Source organism: Myiozetetes cayanensis, unplaced genomic scaffold (genome assembly GCF_022539395.1).
Source record: "Myiozetetes cayanensis isolate MyiCay16 unplaced genomic scaffold, myiCay2020 scf4, whole genome shotgun sequence".
NCBI lineage: Eukaryota > Metazoa > Chordata > Aves > Passeriformes > Tyrannidae > Myiozetetes > Myiozetetes cayanensis.
In genome coordinates, this window is record NW_026087631.1 from 6,167,529 (window position 1) to 6,195,001 (window position 27,473).

At 45.0% G+C, this 27,473-nt stretch overlaps 3 protein-coding genes across 7 annotated transcripts in view; 1 reads left to right on the top strand and 2 right to left on the bottom strand.

The window, feature by feature from the left end:
- SLC26A1 (solute carrier family 26 member 1) overlaps positions 1-4,261 on the bottom strand; it is a 34,937-nt gene extending 30,676 nt beyond the window's left edge. For 2 of the 4 annotated variants that reach the window (XM_050328932.1, XM_050328931.1), the window contains exons 1-3: positions 4,114-4,261; positions 3,725-3,828; positions 2,705-2,813 (exon numbers count right to left, since the gene is read on the bottom strand). The gene's annotated coding sequence lies outside the window, so the exon portion shown is untranslated. The remainder of the gene's footprint in view (positions 1-2,704; positions 2,814-3,724; positions 3,829-4,113) is intronic. The other 2 variants (XM_050328933.1, XM_050328934.1) reach the window with 1 other exon arrangement.
- The window catches only part of IDUA (alpha-L-iduronidase), a 43,115-nt gene extending 35,926 nt beyond the window's left edge, over positions 1-7,189 (top strand). The window contains exons 11-14 of the mRNA XM_050328936.1: positions 432-557; positions 1,154-1,230; positions 2,010-2,110; positions 4,207-7,189. Of these exons, the coding sequence (XP_050184893.1) occupies positions 432-557; positions 1,154-1,230; positions 2,010-2,110; positions 4,207-4,307 (405 nt within the window). The 3' untranslated portion in view covers positions 4,308-7,189. The remainder of the gene's footprint in view (positions 1-431; positions 558-1,153; positions 1,231-2,009; positions 2,111-4,206) is intronic.
- Positions 7,190-9,847: 2,658 nt separating this feature from the next.
- Positions 9,848-16,480, bottom strand: LOC126647060 (purpurin). 2 transcript variants are annotated; one of them, XM_050328919.1, is made up of 6 exons: positions 16,431-16,480; positions 15,521-15,638; positions 14,008-14,144; positions 12,516-12,628; positions 11,189-11,401; positions 9,848-10,051 (listed from the first exon to the last, which is right to left on the bottom strand). In XM_050328919.1, exons 2-6 carry the CDS (start codon positions 15,635-15,637, stop codon positions 10,041-10,043), a joined length of 591 nt encoding a protein of 196 aa, XP_050184876.1. In that variant the 5' UTR covers position 15,638; positions 16,431-16,480; the 3' UTR covers positions 9,848-10,040. The 2 variants fall into 2 exon arrangements, with proteins under 2 accessions (XP_050184876.1, XP_050184875.1); XM_050328918.1 differs by lacking the exon at positions 9,848-10,051 and having other exon boundaries at positions 11,175-11,401.
- Between the last annotated feature and the right edge of the window lie 10,993 nt (positions 16,481-27,473).

Sequence of the window (27,473 nt, forward strand, 5' to 3'; positions counted from 1 at the left end):
AGGGCAGCAGCGAGGTTTTAGATGCCCTTGTCCATCTGGTGAAGCCTCATCCTCAGAGACCAGCTACGTGGCTGTTGTAGCTAGCAACAGCTTTCTCTGCACCCAGTGAAGAGACAGGGGCATGGTTTATAAAGACCTGTAGCCTAAAAGGCTGCTAGAAGCGGCAGAGTGGGCCTAAAGGGCATTTTTCAATCAACCCAGCTTGTGAGGTGGACAAACCCTCGTGTTTACTGAAGAGCTGGAAAACAGGTGTGATAGAAAAGTCTCCCAACTTGAAGAACTTTGATGGCTCTAAGCCACTTAGCAACACCAACTCTATTGGAAATTTAAAATCCCAGAGTAAATACACAGGCACTTTACACTGATTTTACAGTTGGCCTTAGGGTGCTGTAATGAAAGAGTGTTCAAAACACTGCTTTTCGGCTCCACAGGACCCATTGGCTGCAGGCCCATTCCCACTTCCTGAAGGTGGCATCCTGACACTGAAGCAAGACTTTCCCATTCCCTCAGTCTTTCTTGTCCACATCTGTGCAAGACCCAGATCTGCTCCAGGTCAGGTATGTGTTGTATTCTACTGTCAGACTCACCCAAAGAGAAACTGCTTCCTGCTTTAAATCTTACTAAGGAGAGCTGGACTAACATTTGAATTAATTAAAAGATGATTCTTTCCTTTGATGAGAAGGTTCTCCAAGATATAATTCAAAACAAAGCATTACACAGCAAGTGGCAGGAGCCATCACTGAGATAAATGGAAGTTTATCCATTGTTGGAAAACAATAATGCAGTACTAAAAAGTGCAGTATCTTTTTAAAAGTCTCATGCTATGCCACCAGGCTTGACAACAGCTCTCCAGTTAATAATTGATAACTAAAGATAAAATGGAATTGTGGCTGTCACATATTAGACATCTATATCTGCTCATTCATTCCCACACGTGTTCATAGCAGTGCCCAGAGCCTCTGAAGGTCCTCTGCAAGGTTGATGGGTGGGAGACATAGACTACAAAACCACAGAGCCAGGGATTTTGTTTTTTCACCTGATCTCAGTGGAAAAAAATCAAAGCAAATAGTTAGCAAGGAAGGGTGAACACGGAAATCTGACATGGCTGATTGGTTTGTACAGTTCTCTTACACAAGCATCTGTGTTTTGACAGGTGACTGGTGTTCGTTTGATCCCTCTCACGAAGGGGCAGGTCACTGTGCTGTGGGATGATGATCATGTAAATTCAAAGTAAGTAGCTTTTAAAATAAAATGGTTACAACTGAGTTACCAATGCATCACTGCCTAAGTTGTCACCAGTTTACAGAGTGAAACGGGTTCAAAAATTAATGAATAATTGCTCCTTGAGAGATTTTACAGTGCATTTGTCTGACAAAATGGACTGTAGGACCTGCATGCAGCAACTATGGAGAGCAACCCTGACTGATTTGCTGCCTGACCAAAGGAATCTGCTTGTTTCTCACTAGCATTCAATGGCATTTCTGAGGGACTTGCCTTCAGCATAGCAGACAGGAAGATCCATGGTGAAAGTAGTATTATCAGCAGATGCCTTGGTGGTATCTTGCACATCTCTGTAAGGGATGTGAACCAGAAGACAAAACCTGTAGTTCCTTGCCTTCAGCTGTACTGAACTGGAAACTTTCTGTGGGTGAACTGTCAGAGGTGATCCAGTGTACGACTACACCTCAGGAAGCACTGACTTAGCTCCTTTTCAAGCCAGTCTCCCATGACTCTTGATAACCCAAGTTTGGGAGTAAAAGATGCCTAATATTTTGTGATGCTGCATATGCCCAATGTGGCGAGTCAGCCTGGGTGTTCTGTGGGCTGTTGTGGGGCCCTGGTTATTCATAACACTGACAATTGATGCCATCCTGCATTTGGTAGGATTGAGTCAACCGACTATTTCCTGGGTTTGGCCCTCCTGTTGAAATGGCCCCAAAGACTAGTATTGGATTGCTCAACACATTATCAGTTGTATTTACTGAGCTGTCTGTTTTTTCTTTTTTTAGGTGTATAAAGACATTTGAAGTGGAGTTCTCGTCAGATGGAAAAGCGTACCAGCGGATTAATGCCAAAGACACAATATTCACTCTCTGGGTCTACAGTCCAGGTATGGCAAGAGTAAGCATACTAGGTAAACTGTCATGCTGATATTGCCACTCGTGTGTGAAACATTGTTTAGTAACTACTGAAGATCCATAACTTTCTGGTAACATGCGCTCCCAACACAAATAAGAGCACATGCCTTCGTTTAGGACCACATTCTCAGTGAGAGCTGTGTTCCCAAGGATAAACACTGATTGACAAATAGTCATGAGGACATTATTAGTAGTATTGCCATGGATAAATTCCTGTCACAGAAGCGAAAGACACCCAGCTGCAGGCCTGGGAAGGTCCCTGAGAAGCTAAGCAGCCCTTTTGTAGCTGGTTTAAAAACATGCAAAAAGGACAAAAAATCCCAAGTGGCTCACATGACCAGAGCCTGGTGTTGTGCTTTTGAGAGTAAGAGTTACAGCAAGGCAAGTCTGAGGTTCAGTCCTACAGGTACTGACCATGCCTTTGCCGAAATCTGTGCAGTGCTCTTGGGGTAGGGCAGTAGAGCAAACTGCCTTGACAACACTTGTTGTGCACTGCTGAGTCTGGAGGTGTTAAACTGCCTAAGGGTATAGCGTCAGCACACAAATATGTGAGAGGTTTTTCCCACCTTTCCATGGAGGGGTCGGTTGTCTCACATTTACCATGATCTGATCCGCCCCAGGAGGGTCACACGTTCCTTTTATGGCTTGGCAATCTTAAGCTGGTGAGATGCTCCACTGTAAGGACAGAGGAGGTAATGTCATAAGAAAGTTTGTCCTGGCTATCTGAACCTCAAGACGTGGAGTGACACCTCTCTTTGCTGTTTCCTAGAGCTTTCTTCTTAGTCCTAATTAGTCCTAACTTAGTCCTAACTGCTTAAGTTGTAAATGTTTCATCTTTGTCAACAATGCAAAGCTTCTCCCAGAACATGTGGTCATTTCTCCTCAAGTACAGCCAGAATGCAATAGAAGCCTATGCAGATGAAACACCCAAGTGAAAGAAGATAGTATTGTTTTATTTGGATATTTTTTTTTCTTATTTTATTTTTTTTAAGCAGATGTGATCTAGTCTGCAGCATGACTGTCTAACAGGTAGTGATACTAAACACTGGTGAGAGCTGTGTGAAACACAAACAGACCTTGCCTCGCAGTGATACTAATAAAGAGCAATTCAGAGATGGTTTTGCCAGAAACACTAGCTCATCTCTTAGTCTGAGAAAACCTTAACATGAGCAGTGGGTGCGTAATAAAGTTCAGCGCTATTATTGCAATGTAAAGGCTACACAGGTAAACAAAAACTAAATCAGGGCTAAGGCAAACCTCTGAAATTAGTATTCATTATTACATGACAATATTAAATACCAGTTTTGTTTGTTTCAAAAACAACAACAACAAAAAGAAAAGACTAAAAAAAATCTCATGTCTCAGCAGCCTTTATTGCTAAGTACTTCTTCCTCAACCACTATTTCTAGCATCCTGTTTCTTTTAACAAAAAAATACTAAACCACACATAAAAATCAAGCAAATAGATGAAAAACCACCAAATTTACACTGCTTGTGGGGTCAAAGAGTCTGCTACGTAAAGCTGTGTTCTTTGAACTGGGTCAAGGATGAAAATCAGCAGAACCGCAGAACATCAACTTACCCACCTTTAAAGTAAGTGGTGCTGCTTCCTGAGTTGAGCACAGGGTTTTCAGTCAACCTGTGTGCTTGCTTCTTGTTCCGCTTCGTTGTTGATCCTGTCCCCACATAACTGTTTGAAAGGCACAATTCAGGCAGAAAAGTTAAGTCAGAAAAAAGAAGGAAATGACTAGTTGTGTGTTGCAGATGATGTCATAGTTTTTTTTCAAAGGAACTGCTGGTAAAGCAGTCCTGTAGCTGTACTTGCAAGTCCTCCTAATGAGGAGAGAGGAGGTCCTCAGCTCAAGGAGGCAAAAATGCTAATATTTGGCCGTCAGGAGTTTATAATCGTTTTTAGACGTGCACAGACACATTGACATAGGGTGCAGAACTGATTTCCCCAGCCCCTTCCACAAACCTGCATTTTATAGGAGTAGTGCCTGCTCCACATCCTCCAGGTACCTCAGGTGTCAGCGTTTCACAGTGACATTTCTAACCTTTTCGTTTGCAGGAAGCTCAGTCTCCGGCTTTTACAGAGTGCGTGCCATTGACTATTGGGGGAAGGCAGGACCGTCCTCTCCTCCTGTGGAGTATGTTGAAGCTTTCAAGTGACCCTGAAGAGTGGTGCCTGGCTTGGTGTCAGACTGGTGTATGTTCCCTGCAAATGACAACCCCCCAGGAAAATAAACTCCTCCCAGGCCGAGGAGGGAGTATGGAAAGGACCTGATGAAGGGAGTTAGGAATGCAAGTTAGAAGCAACTGCCCCTATTAACTCTTCATAGCACTAAAGGCAGCATTATCCATCAGCCACAACTGACAACCCAACTGGTCAGAGGCTGCCATAGTAGTGGGATTCAGCTTAACTAGGAATTATGGGAATAAATATTTATTATTCCCTATTTTACAGTGAGCTAATGGCCAGGACAAGCAAAGATTTATAGAGGTCACAAACTACAGCAGGAATAGGACCATTGCTTCACTGCGTGAGTGAGGATGGCAGCAGAGACCTGTCTGAGAGTAAACTGCCTGCCTTAGCTGCCAGGCTGTCTCGACCTAATGGTTTGATGGAAAAGTGCCCAACAACCAAACATATCCAAAGCATGAAGTGAAGGATCCCTTCTTCCCTGCTGGTTAGTCACAGCAGGTTGTTTCAGATCCGTTGCCATGTCTTCAGGTGTATGAGGTTTTTCACTCTCTCACAGAGGGGTTTCCACACCGTTCTCTCAGCATTTGTGACTGTTCCTGGCATGCCAGAGCTATTTCCCATAGGCAGAGGAAAGGGTAGCAGCTCATCCTCAGAGGGGAAGAAGGTACGGAAAACCCTAGGCTCTGAACTTCCCTGCCTTTTCTGTTTTCTGTTTTTGCTCAAGTCACCTGTTAGAACAATGGCCATCAGCCACTGCCTGTTTGTGGTGGAGGCTTTAACCCTGAAAGTCCCTCTTCCTCTCCATTGCTGTCACCACTGCTGTCACCTAGCCTGGCGTCCTACAGCCCTGACAGGTGAGCTCCTCTCCCCCCAGCATGCCTTGCCTCTCAGACTGTAAGTCACAACTCAGTTTTGGATAGTCAGGAGAAAGCTGAAACAGCAGTTAGAGCCCTTTGTGTTTTCACGTTACAGGAGAGCACACCCTTGAATGTAGCAGGGCTGCTACTCACAGCACTTAGGAAATTAACCAAGAACAGTTGCAGGGCATGTGCACAAGTGTGAGATATCCCTAGATCATGGGCTACAGAGCACTGCTGGCTGTGCTTGCCGCTGCCAAACACTATGTAAACACCAAAGTTCCCTGAAATTGCAGGGGTGCTGTTTTACTCCCCCCTTTTCACAATTGGCACAGTGTGAGCTACGCCTTTAAAACACTTGTAGCGAGAGGGATGATGCCAGTGAAAACAGCTGGAGTGTTTTCCATAAGAGGACTGACTTTGTCACACAAACAAATCCCCTACTGCTTTCTTTGCTGACATCAGCCACCTCACCAACACAACAACAAAGACTGTGTATTTGATGAAACATTCAAGTCTCAGAGAAAAAAAAAAACAAACAAAACACCAAAACCAACAAGTTTGCACCATAGGAGAGAGCTGAATTACCTCAAATGCCCTCACTTTTACAGCACGGAAAAGAAACGTGTACAAAAAAGCCAGTATACACTGAGGTGTGGCCTTGTGTCTCCTTTACTTCTGATAACTTGTTCATATGCTTGTACTGAAAATTAGCCTTAAAAGATTCATTTTGTCACAGAATTCAGATGAAATATATCTTACCTGACTGAAGTTTGAATAAGGGTCACATGTCGCTTTCTAATCTTGCAATTCCTTGTCCATAAGACAAAACAGAAAAGGGCCATGGAGCCTACTGAAGTGATAACCTTCTCAGTTTTGGAAAAGCTACTGATAAATTCTACTTGGATGGGGATAGTAAAAATGCATTTTCAAGTTGTTATAGCTGCCCCTAAGTGAAGAATCAGAATATACATTTAAATAAAATTTAGCAGTTCAGACATACTGTGTTGCTAGTATGAGGTGGAACAACAAAAAAAAACTATTTAGAGAAGTATTAAGTATAGGGTTTTGAGAGATTTTAGTGTGTCTGAAGCAGGGGAAGATAGAGGAGCTTGAGAGGACAGCTTACCCTGTTAGAATGTCCTACCTGAGTAGCCTTCTGCTTTAAAATTTGCCCACACTGGTGATCAGAATAGAACAGTCTTTATCAAACTAAGGACTGTGCACCAGCTACAGGTGTTTGAAAAAAAAAAGAATCATAGGTGTTGTGAAGAGTATTGATTTTATTATTCAGGGATGTAAAAGAAAATATATGGAAGTGCAAACCATGAAAAATAGAAGATTTCTTCTAAAAATCTTCTTTGCTGCTATGGTATAAACTTATTCCTTTAAGGAATAAGTATGTACAAACAATTACAGAGAGAAGATAATTTGATATTTCCAGGCTTGAATGTATTTCAAACAAAGTATAGAAGTTTTGGAATGCCTTTGTCTCTTCTGTAATTTAGTGTCTACAGAAAAACATTATTTAATACTTGAAACTTGAGATTTCTGTAACCTTCTGTTGCTGACTCTGCCTGATATTGCTTTCAGCATTGCATGTTTAATTAATCTCCGCTGTTGCCAGGCAGTGATCAGCCTCCCATCAGAGTCTGAGTTTTCAGAAGTGCCAGATGTTCATAGCAGTAAGTGTGAGTAGCAGGTGCTTAGTAGTTCTGCAGTATCAGAACCAAAGCAGGACTTCAGAGCAGTCAGGTGTGTCTCTTGCTGGCCATAAATCCAAGTAAGAATATCTGACTGCATTTGCAAGATGGGATTGTTTGCTTGTACTTCAAACAAAACCTTCTAAGGGGATATAACAAGTTTGCAACTATATATGAATTTTTGCAACTGAAAGAATCTTTCAGCTGTTTTATTTTGTCTAATTGTGTATATGCTGCTTTTGTTACCATGTTTTATGCTACCCAATAAAACCAGTTTTTAATCTCTCACATGAACCCTGTAAAAACATCATTGTGTTGTAGAAACTGCTTAAAACTCTTGTGTCAACAACTGAATCTTGGGAATTAAAGACTCTTCTCAAGGATTGCCACGGTTTAACCCCAGCCAGCAACCAAATACCACGCAGCCGCTCGCTGCCTCTACCAGCACAAGGTGTAAAACATACCTTGATTGGTGCATGTTTCAACATGACATAAAAATGAAGCATGAAAAGAACCTTACCATAAAAAATTTCAAGGCTTAAGTAGAAACCTGAGTGCATAGACTGCCTCATGTGCCACAGCCCAGGGGAAGCTGGTCAAACTCGACATGGTATCATAGTGTCAGATCTCAGTGTCCTTGCTGGGAGGAGGTTCACTGGTGTGTGAAGGACAATATCCTTGCAGGGTCCCTCCTGCTGTTGCACAGTCATAGGCTTTCTGCAGAGCCAAAAGACCTTCTGAGGACAAAACAACAGTCCTTTTAATTCGTTAACAATTTTTTTCTCTTGTCTTGTTAGTGGAAAGTTCGTGCAGGACAAAGATTATGACTTGGGACCTATGCACACACTTAAAAACCAGAAATAACAGGCTGCTTTTCATCAGCCAGCTCAAACAGCAGACAGAAGACTGCCTGCATCTAGATATACCCTAGATGTTTTGTGTTGAACCCAATGGAATTTCAAGAGGAGTGTAAATCTTATCAGAATACACTTTTGGCTGCCTGCCCTACCCTACCTTGTCTTTCACATTTCTTGCAGTCGTTGGAGAGAGATGGATATGAGCTAATGCCCCATCTGTTATTAACTCACCAGATCACACGATGGGGGCCTGCTTGTGGTCCTGATGGGAACATGTTTCCCCAAGTACAGGTCACATTTCTGGGGTGTGTATAACTGTCGTGTATTCATCCAGAACCACCACTATGTTCCTAGGAGCCTGGAGAGAGAACCTTATGTGGCTGAGGGGGGATTTCACTGCCTGACTCATCTGGACAGACTGCACTAAGCACAGTAAGGATGCACTTGGTCCTGCATGTAGGTCATCTCTTCATGCTGTAACTCCTACCTGCCATGCAATTGCTATAACCACAGATACTAAAAATCCCTCTTCTCTAGGACTGGTAGTATCGGTTTGAATGTTCTGTCCAAAGGCCAGGCTCCTTCAGCTGAGGGTTAGCGTTGTCTAATCAGTTGTGATACAAGTCCTAAGTTCAGGTATTCCACCCCAATACTTCCTCGTGGGAGAGGAGTGCAGATTCAGTCAATGCACTGACCTTGCATTTCGTCCAGCAGAAAAGGCCAATATTTTTTCAACACTCATAATCTCTTTGTATGTGGGGTTTTAGCATTGCCTGCTACTGCTCCTCTGTTTCTGTCCTTAGCTTTTGATAGTAGTTCACCATCTTGTTCCCTGTCAAGGTAGCTTTCCTGGGACCTGAAGAGCAACGAACACCTTTTTTTGAAGCTGGTTAAGAACCATATGAGTACTGCCTGAAAATCCTGGGAGAGGCAAGCTTGAGAGACTTGCCTGCATTCCTGGGATGATGTCTCTGGTTTTGGAGAAGGATCCTTCCAACAGATGCTGAAGATAATCATCAGTTACTGTAGAAAAGATTGTTCAAGCATCTTGCAGAAACTGTTTGGTAGTGTAGTGCTCTGAAGGTCTTCACTCAACATCAGCCTTGTGCCACACACCTTTTGAAGCCTTCAGGGGTAGGGGCTGTTCAGCTTGTTCTTACCTCTATGCTTGGCAAACATAACTTACAAAAATTTCTGTTGTTGACAAACTGCAGAGATCACCAGGTTGCCGGGGACACTCTAGACTGGTAGCTTTATTAATGGGAAATATTAGAAGTGAATGTGATTTTCCTGAAAGCAGTGGGAAGTACATGTTAATTATAGTGACTCAGGTTACCCTTTTCCTACATGGAGTTTTCTAGACACTTTTTTTTTGGGTTTCTCTGTCTGTTAAATTCTCGGCCATAAAACCTGTCTGTTCTGTATCTTTCAGCTCTATACCTCTGAGATACTGAAAGCTGGATGATGAAGGCAGAGGGGGAGTAAATTACTGTTTATGCCATTGGAAATGCAAGTAACTCCTCATTTAAAGTAAGGAATAGTGTTGTTGAAAGGAACATCTGCTTTATTGCATTTGTGGTCCAGGGTCTAGTTCAAAATGTTCTGTGCAGATTTTTGAGTATTCAGATGTACCAGATTACCAGAAGTAACTGTAAGGTATTACCAGGCAGCAAGGATCACACTGTCAGCCTCACCTCAGAGTTGTTGTTCCATAGGGTTTCTTAGCTTCAGAATTGGAATGGAAGTGGTGGTGGAAGAGGCACGTTGTATGTGCCAGGGCCCTGCAGGCACCCACGGGCTTTTGCTGCTTTGTGCAGCCTCACCTGGGACCTCCCCCCACATACCCTTTGCCCATAGTTCACAAACCTTCTTCACCTCAGCCCAGACCCCTGTTCCCTTGTGACCCTTGCTGCAGGGAGCTGGGCACACCCCAGCTTGGTGCTGGGGAGCAACACTGCCCCGCCTGTGCTGGGAACACCCCTGGCTGCTGTGTTGCCTCTCCTCCATGAGCATCCTCCCTCCTTCTGGCCCAAACAGCACAGCAGGTGATAAAAAACAGTCTCAGAAGTGTGTTGGTTTTTTTTTTTAAAAACATTTATTGATTAATGCCACATTAGGTAATATTGTATTGCACACAGTTTACAGATCCCCCAATGTTTTCATGTGTTTTTCAGGCAAAACACACTAGTCCTATGATTTTATGTTTTTTTATTAGCTGAGTGGCAACTTCAAGACCAAGAGGTCTGGTTTCTGGGCTTAAGGATTGGATCAGAAGTGTACTTTTAGCAGGCCCCTGGAAAGAAAGAAAAGTAAACTTTAGTCCTTTAAAGTAAGTTTGCTTAACAGTCTTTAAGTCTCCAGTGAAGCTATAGCTACAGCCTTCCTAGAGTACTTCTGAATCACAGTACAAGATTAGTGCAAAAGTTGCTGTTTGCACTGCTCTGTGTATTGGCAAAGCACTCGGGCAGCCTTTCCCAGCTAGGCGTGGGTTTTCAGCTTTCCTGAGCATCTAGCCCTGCAAACCAGCTACCTTCCCTCTGCTACAGAGAGCACTGTGGAGGGGTATGGGGCAGGGATGCCCATCCCACGCCCACAGCCTTGGGGAATGCCAGCACCTGAGCTGCAGTGGAGGACTAGCCGGACAAGGATGTGCCGTTCAGAAGGTTTTAGCTGCTCTTCCTTGTCCCACAGTGTGTTCCTTGTCTCACACATGTGTTCCCCCACATTGGGCCTGGCCAACCTCCAGGCAAGGCAGTGAGTATGTGAAGGGTGGGCACTCAACTGCCGACAAAGAGGAGTTTCTGCTTTAGCACAGCCCTAAAAAATTATCTGCCTGTCTCACGGGCAGTGTTTGAGCTAGATCAGCTCCCACACCTTCAGAAAAATGTTCTCAAAATGAGCTTTAGGCAGGGACTGTTTGCATGTCTGTGGCACAGCTGCTGATTCCCACTGCCAGCAGGCACAGTCAGAAACACCCAGAGCCCCTCATCACTGCTGCTGGGACCACTCAAGACACAAATCGTGATGGAGCTAAGAAGAGTGAGGGTGGTCCTTCTTGAAGGCACCTTCTCCTTTCCTGGAGGACGCTGTTCCCCAGGTGGTCAAGACCTGCCTTTCCAAGTGCTGAAACATGGGGTTGTTACATCCATCCCTGTGCTATCTAATAGAGTAACAAAGCTCATCTTTTGTTAGTGTTCCAGTTTCAGCACACAGGGTTCCTCTGAGGGCAATCCTAATGCTGCAGAACCAGCCTGCAGCAGGCTCTCACCCTTACATGGACTTCCCTTTGTAGCTATCTCTTACGAGATCTAACATTAAAAAAGAGTTACTTAGCGAGTACACCTTGGCTTGCTACGATTCTGCCCCATTAGCGGCAAGTGCAGTCGCCTGCTCTTCAACTCAGTGCGTTTGCTAAATTAGCCCACAGTACCTGACTGAAGCACGGGCTGGAACTGGCCAGACATGCAGATTTCCTCCTGCTTCTGGCGCACGATGCGCTGGATGGCCGGGGGGAGGCCGCGGGGGTTGCGGGAGAAGATCAGGGAGTAGCCGTCATCGCAGGAGCCGTCCTCCTTCAGGCTGCGGCAGGCGTAGGTGATGGCATAGTTGTCGTAGTCGGTGTCGATCACCCAGTAGTTGTCCCCTAAAACATCAGAACGCGCGTGTTGGTCACCGTGGGCAAAGCAGAGCCGGGGGTGGGGGGGTGGGGGGGTTGCTTCCACAGGGGGACACCTCACTTCATGGCAGGGATAGCTTCCCAAAAGATCTAGTCTCGCCTCCCTTGTCCAGATTATTTCCACACTGTGAACAACTGGGACAAGCACAGGGAATCTTGAGACCCGTGTTGTTCCCCATGGTGCTCGGTGCATTTTCACTCTTCGTTTCTTAGGCTAGAAGTATTAGGAGGACTAGGACTTTCTAGGTTTGCAATGACAAAAAAAAGAAGTTTTTCTGTTGCTCATTCAAGCATGGTGGGAGGAAGGGCATACAGAATAAATTTTGGCCATACAGATTACACTTCCTATAAGCCTCAGCAAAATATGCCTCCTACTTTCCAGCCTTGCTCAACTGAGTTCATTTTGATGTGGCTTATCTTCCAGTACTGAGTGAGTGTATTTCTTTCTTACTCATTAGTGGCCAAGTCCTGCACAACTTCCACAGCTGAATTCCCACAGCTGTGGGACACTCAGGCACAAAGAATGGGGTTTGCAGGGTGCATAACTGAGGTTCAGCACGAGCAGTTGCTGCAGCGGGAACTGCAGTTAACAGCTCCATTTCTTTTAGTCCAGCTGTGTCTGGCTGAGGAGAACTGTGCCCGGCTGCTGGAGTGCAGACGTGGGTCCACACATCTCCTCCATTTAGCTTTGAAGAGTACAAGGATGACTGACCTCAGCACTTTTATAATGCCCACAGTGGGGCCCAGGAACTATGCTTCCCTAGGTTCAACACCTCACCTGGCTGTACAAAACCTATGTGTGTGTGGTGTGGCCCCGTGCCTCTAAGCTGCATCCTCCCTGTTAGTGTGTATGGTGTATGAGAGGGGTCTCTGTGGACTCTCTGGATCCTGCCCCTTCTGTGGAGATAAAATGCACTGCTTGGATAAAGCATTCCCCCCAGAAAAAGGATAATTTTTCTCCACTTAGAGCAATCTGAGCTGCTCTTAGAGCAATCTGTTTTTCCTGCTCATGTGTTGAAATACACACCCGGGGAGCCTTAAGCAATTGACCAGCATCAGGGGGCTGGAGAATTTCACTTACCACCACTGGAGAGGTAGCTGGCCAGTCCCTGGTAGGTCATGTACATCTTTGCTGGAGTGGTTGGGTCAGGTACTGTGTACTGAGCAGCCATGTCAGCACAGATCACCCAGAAACTGCAACGAGATCCATGAGAGTCAAGGTAAAACCTGGCAGTATGTGAGCTCTAAATGGGTATCCCTCACCCAGGACTTGGGAACAACTACCTAGGCATGGGCATGGCCTGTCTGGTTCCCAACTCTGCTGTATGATTATGCTGTGGTTTGGGCAGTGCCTCATGACCCTATGGCTTTTTGCCCCCCATATCTGTCCAAGCAGACAGCCACCAAGCAAAATGATGAATGTTGTTTCTTGGCTCCCAGCCAGCAGCCCGCAGAGTGAGGTGAGCTGCATTTGGGCTCCTCTGGGGTCATTCACTGTGTCCCCAGGCAGAGGCAGGGAGTTGACTCCCCTCTCTCTAACCCTTCCTAGCGCTATTGGCACAGGGATGTCTGTCACAAGCACTGTAATAATTACAGCCCCCCTTCCAAGTTGGTGGAAAGCCGTCACACAGCCTCTGAGGCCCTTGTAGGTGCCCATTTCTTCCAATGCCCTTTTCTGGTTGGGATCTGTTTGCTTTGAATAGCACCCACGTTTTAGCACAGTTTGTCAAGCATTGCCTGGACTTGTGGGACAGGGGAAAGTTCTTCATTCCCTTCCTTGCTCAGGCTGCGCTTCCCCTTTATCCTACCTTTGCGGAAATAAAATTCCCAGCAGCCCTGAGACCCTGCTTGATTTCTGAAGAGTCCTTTCAGGAATCTTCCCACTTGCACTGTGTGGCCTGTCTGCAAAGCTTCATTTGCCTTCATTTCCCCTTCTCAAAATCTCCTGGAGTGCTGTGCTGTTAAGACTCACAAGGTTCATAGCCACCTGCTAGTGCTAGCCTACCGGGAGCACAGGATTTTCTTTCCTGCACTCAGAAAGCTATTTAATCCCTTTACATGCCTTAATTCCTTGTAGTAGTCATGACCAACAGGCAAAACTCTAAGCTTCTCGCCATCTGTCTATTCAGGCATTGCAGTGGCATCTCAGAGTTAACCACATATTTTCCTCAGAAATCTGTCCAACACTGTGTTGAGAAGTCTGTGAAAGTAGCACTCACTTACACCCCTGAACCTCTCAGTGAAATGAGATCTATCCTGCCCTCACAGCACCTGAGCCTTCCCGAGCTCCTCCACTTGTCGCAGTTCTTTTACTTAACCACTCCCATCATTCAAGACTTGTCTTAATACCTGATTTTATGCAGTAGTTTTGTGATGGACCCAAACCTGAGCCAGGATGAAAAGTAACCCAGGACTCAAGAGTGTCTAAACTCTAGCTTCTAATATCATGCTGGGCTTCCCTTTTTGATGAAGAAAACCCAGTCATGTTCTGTGCTCAGAATCTATCGCAGTCCATTCTCCCCTCACCCAGTACCTCTTGGCAGCAGCCACAGCTGAAAGTCAAAAGAGCTCACCCAAAAAGCTTCACTCGGCCTTTGGAAGACGCTGTCATTGTGCCATCTTCCTCCACGGTGTATTCAGCAGAGATGTTGTCCTGAAGGAAAAGGCCCTCTGGATCCTTCTTGGCCAGGGCATACCATTTCCCTGCATACTAAGATGAAAGTGTGTTGATATCTGAATTAATCACCATGAATCATGGGCAGATGAGCACAAACCCCACGATTTTGTGATCGTGGTGCCTTTCTAACTCCCCATTGCCTGGCCTACGGATAAAGTCTGGGTTTGGGTGGGTATGCAGCACACAGGTCCTGCAGTGCTTCCTGGTGAGCCCTTGCCTCCATGCCAGGAGGAGCAGGTCTAGCAGATCTGCACTGCTGTGTGCATGTACTTGTTGTCAAGTGAGACATTCCTGCCATAATGCAGCCACAAAGACCTTAGCAAGCTAGCTGGAGACATACTTGGGGGCTGCCAGGGGCCACAGTTGACCTCTGACAGTGAGAAGGGCCCACCCAGCAAAGCAGAAAGCAATGACTGAGTGCTCAGTGAAAAGGAGAGGGTTGTGTTGGGGCGAGTAGCAACAGTGAGAAAAGGAATGAGATTAAGGGGAAGAAAATGTCTATGAAAAAAAAAGTGGTTCCCTGGAAATGTACAAGCAGCATCTAGTGAAATGAAAACAAGATCTGAACAGATGACTGACAGACAGGAAGACTCTTAGAAGTTAACATTATTAGTAGATATACTGAAACAAAAGCATAAGCTGGCTGTGTTAAATTCGATTCTCCAGTGAACCTAATGGGATCTGTCTGTCAAGTTATGTGTTTAAACCTGAAACAAGTCTGTCATTCCCAAATACAAGATCCCGAGCAAAAACTTTGACCTTTTAAAACTGAGATGTTCCCAAAGCTCTCCCCAGACATGGGTCCACCAGCAAAGCTGATCTTGTATAGAGGAAGTGCTTGCCATATCCCAGCTGTATATGAGAATGTGATGTTTGCTGAGCATCAGTTAAAATAGGTAGTGGCACACTGGTCTGGACCTTTCCAACAGCAAGTTAGCCCTCATTTCCTCCTTGGAGGCACAAATGATGTGTTTGAACAAGAGTCATTGTTCAGAACACCAAACTAGTTAAGATTTCAGTTTGCTGTGCCTTCCAAAACTAGTTGATGGTGGATGCAAGTACCCCAGGTCATGTATTTGAGCTTTCGCTCTGATGTGGATCTAGATAGTTTCATTCATGGGACTGCTCAAAGCTGAAATCCATATTGAGTGCCAAGCTAACAGAAGATGACATCTAATAGAGTAACATTCCTGTCCTTCAAGGCCCATTTTACCATAATGTTCAGAAGGTTAAACACTTCTGAGAAAAGCAAACTACAGGAACAGCGCCTGTGAGACAGCGTACAAAAGAGATTAACTTTTTGGTGAAGAGCCCCTTTAGATTAACACAACTCATAATCTTAAAAACAAAAAAAAAGTTTGTATATAAAGCTTCTTCACAGGTACTGTTGAAGTAAGAAGCATAGTTACCCTTTTGGGATCAAAGTTGTCTTTCACAGAGAAAGACTCCACTGCGCAGGTCTGAGCTAGGCTATATCCAACACTGGAGCAGACCGAGGCCAGGAAAACGTACTGAGCGTATTTCATTCTGCAAGACAAAAGCAAACACAGAGTTTTATTTTGTGCAGTAGATGGGGGTTGCAAGTGCCATGCCTAGAGATGCACCTCCCTCATTTTAAAACTAGTTTCTTTCCAAACTGAGTGCACTACCAACTCCTCCACTGAGAAACTACTGAGTCGTTGTGGTGCCTAAATTCAGCCAAAATTGAACATCAGTGGCAATTGCTTTGCAAGAGTATTTCACTTGCTAGTAGTGGTATTGCAGTTCATGGTATTCTTATACTATAAATCAAGCCAGACTATGGATAAGGTTGGTAAGGCCTGGTAAAAAATTCAGATGTTTTGAATTTTGTTTTCATGGGAAGGAAAATATTCTGCTGAGCTCTAGTAAAGCACTGAAGGTTGTAAAATACACCTTGGTATTGCCTGCCCTCTGACCATTCCTTGACAAACATGATGAATAATATTAATATTAACTTGCTAGAGGCTTGATCTGTCATTGCAGAACAACCACTGTGTGCCCATGGCTTTATTTGTCTCCTTGGGTATCCCAGTTCATCCATATCCCAGCATAATTCTCAGTCTTTGGGAAGAGAGCATCTTCATGATACATTCTTGCGAAGTATTTGACTCTGAATACCTGTCCTGATGCCAAGACAAAACTGTTGCCTGAAACTTCTCAGCAGCACCCAGGCTGAGCTACCAACCCATCACCCAAAGAGCCATGCAGCTACTCTGTTCCTGGCTGCTGCCACGCAAGCTGCGCTTCCCTGCTGCAAGAGATGATAATCTGGTCCACCTCTGCTGAAGAGAGACCTACCTGGGATAGAGATGATGGAGATCCTTGAGACTACTCTGCTTCAGTCTTTGGGCTGCAGGTAGCAGGAGAGTTTTGTGTCAATTGCCCGCCAGCTGCCTTTAAATAAGGAATCTGCAAAGTCACTAATTGGTTATTTTTGCTCTTGTGCCTGAATAAAACACTTAATCTTGGATAATCCATTATGTAAAAACCAACTTTAATCCTCACACTGGTGGGTCTGACTGCTACAGTAATACAAACACAGCTTTTACATAATGGAAAAGCTGCCCAGAAAGCTAATAAATCTGCTGATTTGATTGTACCTTTGTCTCGTTGAAGTCTTTCTGCTTCAAACACATGTTAGGAGAATAAGCTCAGAGCATTAATCAGAGGAACGCTTGGGCTACACATACTCATCTGCAGAAGCATGTGCTTGAGTTTGACAACATTCGTGGAGCAGATATTTAATTAGCTTCCTCTGATACCTGCATCATCAGATTGGGGTGATCCTTGCAAAAGTAGAAAGATGTTGGCATTACCTACAGGGGCGAGGGGACAAAAAAGGGCCAGAATACAAAATACTACATTGCCTTCACGCATTCACATCAAAATCTCAGAGTCCCCAGTTCTCCTGTGCACTGCAACACTTCCAAGCACATTCTTCCCAGCTAATTTTGTCAACATTTTCAGTTACATAGATACCATAGCTCTCTCCTTCCCTAAAGATTCTTCCTAGAAGCCTTTCTTTCATGGGGATACAGTAAAACACAAAAGGATGAAAAGGCAGGAATTACTAGAAAAACGCTTTTGGCAGCAAACCACGCCTCATGGCCATTCTCAAGTGCCCAAGGAATTTCCCCAGCTGCAAAGGCTTCTCCTGTGCTCCTTCTACCCGGCTCACCCGGGAGATCTAAGACTTCAGAGCACTCAGCTGGGAGTTGCCAGTCACTACCAGCTATTTTTCCCACCAGGCTGCTGGGTGCTGGGGGGCCTTGGGCACAGCCTCTAGGGAAAACTCTATAGTTCCCAAGTAAGTTCCTGCAAGTCCTGGGAAAGGCAGTCCTTGCTAGATGCCAGAGGAAATTTTTATTTGGCCTCTGCGCAGCTTCCACGCACACTTTAGAGGGAGGCCATGGTACGTTGTGTGCAGTATTGTGACTGAACATTCCCTGTTCGTGCCATCTGCGTGTCTTCAAAGGCAACCTGGGCAAGTTCACAGGGGAATGAACTGCTGGTAAGTGGGGCTTCTTGGCTGCTTAAAGAGTCACATGAAAAGTAACTTTTTAAAATGCATTTCAAGGCTAGATGCAGAAGTGTGCTTTTCCACCCTGAGAATATGACAAAGAACAAACAGGCACATTTTCTGTAAATTAGGAGGCTTCCAAACACTTATCACCTCATCTGTTTCCAACAAAACAGATTAGTTTATGTCCATGTGAGACATAGGTGACGCCCGAAGCCATGCTTAGATGACCATTTAATCCCCTGGGGATTAGACACATGCTAATAATAGCTAATCACAGCACAAGATTTTGGTTGGTGAGCATAACATCTGTCACTGCATTATTTGCTGTTTGGAGCAAGAAGAAAACAAAATCAAAGTAACCTTCATTTTTGCAACATTATGGTCGTATGTACCAGGCACAGAAAAAAAACAACGCAAAGGGAAGAATCAAAGCATTGAAACATATTCCTGGGCTTGCTGAACTTGATTAACATGAAACGGATTTTATAAAAACAGAGGTGCCCTACAGGCTTTTGCTGTGAAAGAACACATCCAAGAGCCTGTTCCAGACCTGCTCCTCAAGACTGACTGTTCTTTGACGGAAGAAGTGGCCTGACCATCCAGTGCACTGAGCTCAGCACACTGGTAACTGGTAGTTTTAATGACCTGTAGTAAAACAGGCATGCAGACTATCTTAGCTTCTTCCCTATACCGTGAAATACAGCAGCAGCACTTTTGGATTTCCTACTCCTAACAGGGTCCCCCTCTTTTTGCCTTATTATTGGAAAAAGCACTGGGTAAACTGCTCTGGGAATTACTGCAGTTGCACTGCCATCTCAGATTTAGCAACATATGCTGCCAGCTCAGCAGCCAATGGCACAGTATGAGATCTCTAAATAGCCTCCTGCACCAGGCATGAAGTTCCCTGCTGCCCAGCAGGCAATCAAGTTGTGTGCTTCTTTGCCACGGTACTGGAGAACAAATACATGTACATGCATTCTGAGTCCCCCTTGGCAGCCACTGCGGTGGTTATCATGCCGTAAGTCGTGAGGATTTCATGCTCTGGCCTTAGATCTAAATTGTGCTGCTTTATTGCAGTGTCACAGGCCTGTGTGTGCATTGCTGGATGACACACATCCCAGTCCCAGATCTGCCAAGGACTGGGAGGACAATGATAGTCTGCTCCACTCCTTCATCGGGGCGGGAGGCAGAAGAAATGAGGCTTCCCCGTTGTGGGGAAGGTTGAGGTAAGGCTGCAGGTGTAGAGGTTTTTGGTTTCTGTGACTGCTGCTCAAAAGTGCTGATCTTTTCTAATTAAGAGGGTAATGCAACACAGATGAAGAGGAAATTGTTTGAGGTTTGTTCCTTTGTCATTCGAGGACAAGGTTGTTGGGTGTGTTACGGCATTAGATTAAAAAGGAACCGTAGATCACTGCTGTATGACTTTCAAGGCATCAATCAAATACCCCACAGTTTTAAATGCCAGGAATGGAAAGGCACCTTTCTCTCCTGAGGTATGATAGTGTAATTTCCAGTAGGTGTGTTGACTGACAGCTGGCAGAGCAGGGGCCCGTGGTACTCCCCTTGCATATGACACATCTCAGACAAAGACACACACACGTCCCCCTGCTCTCAAGCAAAAACAAGGGGCTGCTCAAGGCACAGAGGAATCAAAGAGCCTCAGCTCCTCTGCCATGGTGGATAGCCAGGCTGGAGTGAATGGCTTTCTCAGGGCAAGGTCTTGCCAGGAAAATTAAGTAGCAGCCGCTCTCCCAAACCCTTCAGCACCTTGCTGCCTTGGTAGAGCAGGGTAAAGGCAGAGGTGGCTAAAATCTCTCCTGCAGCGGGATTTTAACACACAGTGATCCGCTGACCAAAGAGGCATATCAGGTTTTGTGCCATCTACCGGTTTCTGCACGACTGCATAGATGATGGTTGCAGCTGATCAGTGAGCTACTGGATTTCACTCTCCAGTGCATGACATTTTCCCCAAATGGCCTGTGCTAATCTCTAGCAAAAGACCATTCAGGTCTGAGGTAGTCTCATCAAAAACAGACCTTTTTTTGGCTATCAAATAAGAAGGTGAACATTATGATTGTTGTTTTCTAGTATTTACTATAAGGCATGCTGTTGACATGTCTCTATACATATCTAGTATTCACGACTACTGAACTGATCCATTTGCAGACATTGGCAGGTTTATTCACTTTAGATGCAACATTTGTTTAAAGATACAATATTTGCCTTTTTCATGCCTAGCTACCACTTTCTGGAGGGCAGAGATCAGCCCTTTCAGTGCAAGAAGGCTGGAGATTCTGTCATTTCAAAGTGGTCAGGGGGGGTTGAAATGTGCAAACATGAAAGGAATTCTCCTCTCAGGAGGTAAGGTGTTTACACCTGAAGGTACACTGTGGGGTATCTCTATGGCCTGATCCTATTCTTTTCCTGGGGTAAGGCAGGAGGAAGGAGATTGTTCCCTTCAGACAGCACCGAGGTAACAGACCAGAGTTAATTGAATACCTGGTGTTATTCCCAGGATGCCTTCCAGAAACAAGAGGCACAGAGGCTATGTGAATATCCCTGGAGGTACAAATCATGCATGTAGTATTCTATTTCCTTTTCTGTTCCTGCAAGAGAAGCAGCTTAACACCCAAAATTCAGGAATAAATCCGTAGGCTCTAACCTGTTGCAAAGCGTGATGTAACAAGAGACCATATGTCAGGATGCTGCAGAACAGTAAATGCTGCCTCCAGATTATTGCACCAGATTACTCCAATGGGATATACACAGCTTCTTACATAGCGTGCATCTCAAGGTGCTTTACAAAAGTGATTCTGCTGGCACAGAGCGTGAGTGGCTATGGATAAGCCAGGATGTCCATGCCAGCCCCGATGATGGATTTAAAAGCTAAAACCAGAAGCACAAATTACAAAAGCCAAGGAAATCTGTATGTGCACGCAGTCAAAAGCCATTAGCTGGGCACATGGCCCTAGTAGGCATTAGAGGACACAGTTTTCATCTGCAGCTGAAGGTGCAAGGAGGGAAGGGTTAGGTCAGAACACCTCTCTGAATTCCGAGGAGGGAAGGTGTGAACACCAGGCTGATCAGTGAGTGATAAAGCAAGATAATACACAGAGGCTTTCACATACAACTGCATTTCAGCTTTCAACCTCTGCACCTTCTGCGGGAGAAATGGATGGAATTATGTAGCTTCAGAAAAGAGAAAAGAACTGTGGGGGGTTTTCTGAGCTGTCAAAGATGTTAAAATTATTTTTTATTAATGGAGGATTTTTTTTTGTTTGTTTTATGCTTTGAACAGCTGATCTTTGAGGCTGCAAGGCCTTAAATAGAAACTTCGCTGTTTTCTTCATACTTCTCACACACAGCAAAATTATTTGTTTTACTGAAGATCCCAGAGGTCTCAGTCAGCTCTCAGAGCCCCACAGTGCTGGAGAACACTTGACCTGAAGACCAAGTTTACATCTGCTTCAGGCTGAGCAACAAGGTGGAAACACTGAAAATTGCAGTGTTGCCTTAACGAGATACTTACTAATCCCCATTAAAAGTACCACCTGCAGCAAATTCTGCTGTGGGAAATGAACACCAAGCACCCCTCTGCCCACAGGGAGAGAAGGAAGAGGAGGCAGGCCACAGTGTGCCCAGACATAATCAAAACTTCTGCAGGACTCCCTGCGGTTCGGTGCCTGCAGTCCCAGCACGGGGAGCTGTGCCCACTCCTGTAAAACACCAGGAGCCCCAAAAAGGGCTCAGTAGCCCTTTTTTTCTTCCCTATTACTTTATCATCTCCCTGCTCTTTAGGTTAGAATCTGTTTCTCTGCTCCCCTTCTTTTCTAGTAAACATTCCTGCTCTCTGTATTACTTCCCCCCTCTCTTTGTGACCATATTTTCAAAAAATCACTTCAATCATCTGGCATGCTGTCCTCTGGAAATCTTTCCTTAGAGCCTCTTCTCTCCTCCTCACTGCGTTTTCCTGAGACAACGTGAGCAAACCCACTTTTGCGTACGTCTGAGCACCTCTATTTTGTCATTAGTATTCTTTCTAAAAGTTTCTTGTGTCCTGCAATTGTGTTTTCCTTTATTTCATGCCCAAAGTATTTTGGGAAGATGGTTGCACAAGGAGTGCACACAGTTTAGCCTGGGAAGGGTTTAATGATCTTTTTTGTTCTTGAGCTTCACAAGACATTTGATGAACGAGGTAATCTTCTTATTCAAGGTTCAGTGATTTGTGCTAAGAGCTTTGAATACAGTCTGTCAATTGAAACATAATAAACTCAATAGACTTATTGCAGAAATTGCCACTGCTACTGTATTGTAATATTTTTTAACAGAGCCATCTCACCATAACATTAAGGGAATCTGTGCATATTTACCATGTATACAAGGAGGATAAAGTCAAAAAGGCACATCAGGCCTGTGGTGTCTTACTGAAGGCTTAGGTATGTTTCCAGTCTTCTGGCAAGGCAAAGGTACATTTCCCTATAAACGTCTCTCAAAAAAGTACCAATCAGACTTGCCAAATCCCAAACTGACCAGTGAGCTGGAGTGCAAGGGAAGGGCTGCCACTTCCAGAAATCCACCTCCTTTCTGTGAGGACCATTCCGAACGGAAATCTCTGACTGATTCCTGCAATTCACCAATGCAATACCTAAATTAATACGCTAATTGTGAGGTAATTCTCCAAAGGAATTAATAAGGTGAGGGCTGGTGATCCCTTGTCATGACAAAACGGAGTCAACATTCTGGTCAAAATGCAAGCAATTGCTCTCTCCTTGCAACTGAGCTGGCAGCAGCACACTTTCCCCTCTACACAGTATGCATGGGATTTATACTTTATACAAATATTTATCGATCCTGCTACAGTTCAGATATCAGCTGTCCCTCCAGCAAGGAAACACAGCTCTAGCATAACCAGCTGCTACTCAAGCTGCATTTTCTGCAGACCTAGAGTTGTCAGTAATCCATGCTTCTGTGCTCTGCTGCTGCATTTCCGTGTGACAGCCAGATTGCAGTACACAAGTTGTGTTTCCAGCTGTGCTCGTGCACACACCCTTGCTGACACATGAACCCACTGCTGCCATCCTGTACCTCTGATGGCTTCTGCCAGGTCCTGGAGCAGGACTGGGCACTGATGAAGGGTAGCACTGCCCCCTGCTCCCTCAGTTTGGTGCCATCCCCAGGCTTTAGCTAAAGCGCCCTCTGCCCCAGTCCAGCCCCAGCCAGCCTGACCATGTGTGTTGGCAGGCAGTGGGTGGCAGTGTCCCACACACTGGTGGCTGCACCACCTGGCACTGCAGGCAGGAGTGTGGCCCAGCAGTGTCTGGGACGAGGGGCAAGTTCCCAGGTGGCAGGGTCATGCTGTAGTGCCATCTAAAGGTCCCTGGACAGCCACAGAGGGGAAGGAAAGGGGGAGGATGCTGAGCAAGAACCGTGAGGTTTTGCACGCTAGCCCTCCACAGAGCAAGAGACAATCCATGTGCAGCTGGGGGAGCAGGCCAGACTTTGGTGGGGAGAAGACCCTGGCCCAGGAGAGGCAAGGGGCATGACTCTGATCCTCGCTGGGCTCCCATGGCTCCAGGCAGGAAAGCTTATTCTTGTGTACAAGCAGGTGGCATGAGAATATTACACGGTAAATCAGATAAGCTGCAATCTCGTTATGCAGCAACGGATGAGGGGGTCAGAAAGGTTTGTGTATAGCTGTCAATACAGCGTCCTGTAAGGATAGTGTCTAATCAAATTAACCACTTGCAGCTCCCCTCCCCATAGCCTCTTGGTTAGGAGAAAAACAATGTTCCCAGGAAGGAGAGGAATAAAGCGCCTTCAACCCTGACACCCTCAGTACTTGCCATCCCTCCTTCTGCTTTGCAGCTCATGTCTGCACCCACTGCTTTGGACACAGTCCCATAAGTGGTCCTAACAGTACTGCTTCTCCTGGGAGGTATGTTTTGCACCACATCAGCCAGGTGATTTTACTCCACAGCTGGAGTTTTCGGTAGTGTCCCTCCTAGGACTGGGGAGAGGCTGTCCTGTGAGCTGTTGGGAGGAGAGGAATCTTATTCCCAGGAACTCGAGCTCATTTTCCCAGCTGCCAGCCAAACCTTCAGGGCAGCTTGAACATTTGAGGGTTTCGTTTGAGAAACGCTGTTTAAACGACGTCCACCAACACCCCACAAAGTAGAGGTCCTTTGCCAACTTTGCAATTCAGGTTTAAAGCTGTTAAAAACAAATTTGTGCAACCACACGTGTCCCGATATTATTGTGCTGCGTGACAGTCTAGTGCAAGTTTCCTAAAATAGCATCCTCATCCTCCATTGTCTGCCTAAGTCCATTCAAAGAACATTATCCTATTGCAAGCTTAGATTGTATCCACCTCGGTTACCAGTGTTATGCCTGCAGCGGCTTTCGTGGTGCCACTTGAGCATCCCTGAAGGCCCAGGGGAGGAATACCTGAAGCCTTGGCACCATGCTTTGAATTCTGGGTACATCAGCCCACCACCCTTCTCCAAGGGGGTTTCTGTGGCACTGCTGGCTCCATTTGCAAAGGAGATTTAGATTTCCACCTGCCATTCCTACGTGGTTTCAACTGGGCTGCACTTACACAGCCCTGGCTTGACTTAACAAATACTGCGTCAGTTTCTCCACCTCTGCAGCTGGAAACTTCAGCACTTTAGGACCTTCATTCCTTCCCTTTGTCAAGAGGAAAACTTCTTGTTAAGTTTCAAACCCTGAGTGCAGAAGCAGGAACTGAGCTCGGATCTTTAGTATTTTGGGCCTGGAGTATTACTGTTGGACACTGCTTGTTTTTCTTACAAATGTTTTGAGACAAAAACATTTATCCTGAGCGAAACATAACCTTTAATACCGAACAAAGTGTGAATATCTGGAAGGTTTGGATCCAAAAGGGTGTCAATTTTGATTCAATATGAATAGTTCACCCGTTTGCAATTTTTCAGCTCCCAAATCACAACCAAAAAGCATACAAAACAGTTTGAATACCCCTTAATGCATCCACAAGGAAACATCACATGTTGCCAAGCCCAGAGAACCTTCTGTTCAGACATAGGGCATCCTGAGCATACCCTCTAACTGTATAGCTGAGTCCTGTGACAGCCATCTCATACATGGTCTGATTCTGGGACGTTGAAACATTTCTGAGAAGTGGCTATGAGCTCCCAGGAGACCTTTCCTTACTCAAATCTGACCCGGCGCAAGGAGGTTCCGGTAGATCCTAAAAAGTGCCAAGCCGTGGTGATGCTGGACTGTAAGAGGAGCTACGCTTCACTTCAGACTTTCTTCAAAGAAAGAAAGTGTCTTCAGTGACAGAAAAATTAGTTTTTCTCCAGTTTTAAGAAGTTCTTTGTCTGTATAAGCTCCAGCTGGCTGTGTCACTGCATGTGTATCTCTTCTGACTAGAAGTGTTCAATGAGAAAAAGGATGGCATCTCTGTTTCTAGGGGTACCTAAGACTGGGTAAGAGCAACCTCTTCCCACTGTTTCGGAAGCCTTTCCTGTGCAGGTCTTAAATCTACTGTGCTAACGTGATTATGGAGAACAGACTGATCCCTTTTCCTTAGTGATAGCATTTAATACAGTTCGAGACTGTTTTGTTTAGAAAAGAGGTAACTCAAAAAGAGACATGAGAAACCTCAGTCTTTCCTCAGAGGTCACATTTTCCCATTGTATTCCACGTGAGACATCTGTTATGCAATAGAAGGTTCATCCTAGTGGATGTACATCTCCTTCTGCCTGGTAGTCCCGGCACATGTGCGGTCCCTGTTAAGCCCAGGTAGTGACTCATCCCCATGAATTCACCAGGTGACTGTTCTCCACCTAGATGGAACTTTCCATACACCCCTGGTGAGGTCTGGTGCTCTGGTCCTGAACACACCTGTCTGCCACTTAGTTTTAAGATGGTGCTAAAGCACATTTACAGACACCTGACCTTGGCTTGCTCACTGGCTTAATGTTTTTCCGCCCATCAATGGAAACAATGAGATGCCCTACATCTGTGACAGCCTCCACAGAGAATCCTACTCAAGAAGTTCTACATTTCATTAGTGAGCTACTAACAACAACTCTTCATCTCTCAAATACATTTGCTGCCACCTTTTAACTATTTCATCTAAACCTTTACCTGAAGAGACAGAGCATCTTGTGTGTCATTTGCTCATCAGTCAAGAGTTGTGTCGGTCAATCCTTTCTTTGTGTCCAAAGACTTTTTTACTCCAGCACAGAGGAAATTATGATGTATGACACAGTTTGCTCTTGACAAAATCACACTGACTCTTACTTGCCTCCTCTATTTATGTTCAGACACTTTTGTTACTGCATTTTCTTAGAAGCCAAATTTAAAATGATCTGTTGTGAAATTCTCCAGTTCTTTCTTTTTCTTATTTTGCAGTAAGCATGATTATATTTACCTTTTCCCAGCATTTCAAAACCTCCATTAATTGTCAGAAAAAGTCATTAACAGTTCAGAGGTTGCTTCACACAACCCTCTAAAAACTCCAGCTCTTCAATACTTTCCCTAATATTCCTGCTCTTCCCTATATGATAAACAGAAGGTATTTGTTGCCCTTCATGTTCATAATGTAATCTCATATTTGATTTAACTTTTCTTACTTTCCATTTTTACTTCTTCACAGTATTTTTATACATATATTCAATAATTTCACCACGCTTATGCACTTTCTGTCTGGTTCTCTCTTCCTTAAGATTAACATGAGCACATAATTTACAAAATGGCCTGTTTTTTCCAAGTTTGAAACTTTCATTTCGTGGTCTTGCTCCCCTGAACTGTCTCTCACCTTCATTTTTCAGCCAGTTCTTTCCCTTGCTTCCAGTCAAAATCAAAGAAAACTCCCTGTTGCTCTTTCTGCCACCCTTTGTACCCAGAAAACTGCTGCGACATGTGAAACCTCGCTTAACAACCTGCAACCTGAAACACGTTTTGAAAAGCAGGTTTCAAAACTAAAATTCACCACTGCCACCAAGTTCTGTGCCTGGGACAGTCCTGCTTGTTGCTTAGAAAAAGGTTTCACCCATCCCCATTCCGGAGATCTGGGGCAGTCACCCACCATGCTAGCTCTGAGCACGTCCTTGTCCCTCTTTTAGAACATGGTTTTTGGAGGCAGAGAATGCCCTGGCATTCACATCACCTCCTTCAAGAGTCTTCTTGAGCAGTAATTCTATTTTAGTATCCTGGCAACGAGAATTACCAGAACAAGCCACCTTCCTCCCGGGCATCCACATTCCCATTTGGGCTGGATTGCACCACTGCTGGCAGGAGTGACAATACTCACAGAGAGACCAGCCTGGACCCTTACTCCTTCAGCAGGTTAGCCTTGCTTATTTTCCAGCAATGTGGTGGATGGGACTTACTCTTGTTTACCAGTAATGAAAACTCCTGTGCATTGTTTAATTCCTCTGAAAGGTAATGGCCTCTGAGGCATTTTGCCTCCGAGCATCACATTTATCCTTACTTGCTGTTTGCACAGCATGGTGGCTTCATTGATGTGAAACAACTTATGTTCCCCGCAGCTATAATTCTCAGTCTTTCTCTCCACTGATAGTGATGAGGCAAAATTTTCTACTTTCCTGGTTTGCTTGGGTTTTGTTTGGTTTTTGTTTGTTTGTGTTGCCTTCAGGGCTTACCATGTTTCCTTGGAGTGTTTCAATCCAGCATAACCAAATAAAACTTCTCCAGATTCCTTCCTAAAAGGATCCACTAAGAGGCATATTTTTCTGTCCTTATTAGGAAGAAGAAAAGGCCATAGCCCTTTCAAATTCAGTCCAAATCCCAGACTAAAGCACTCAGGATTG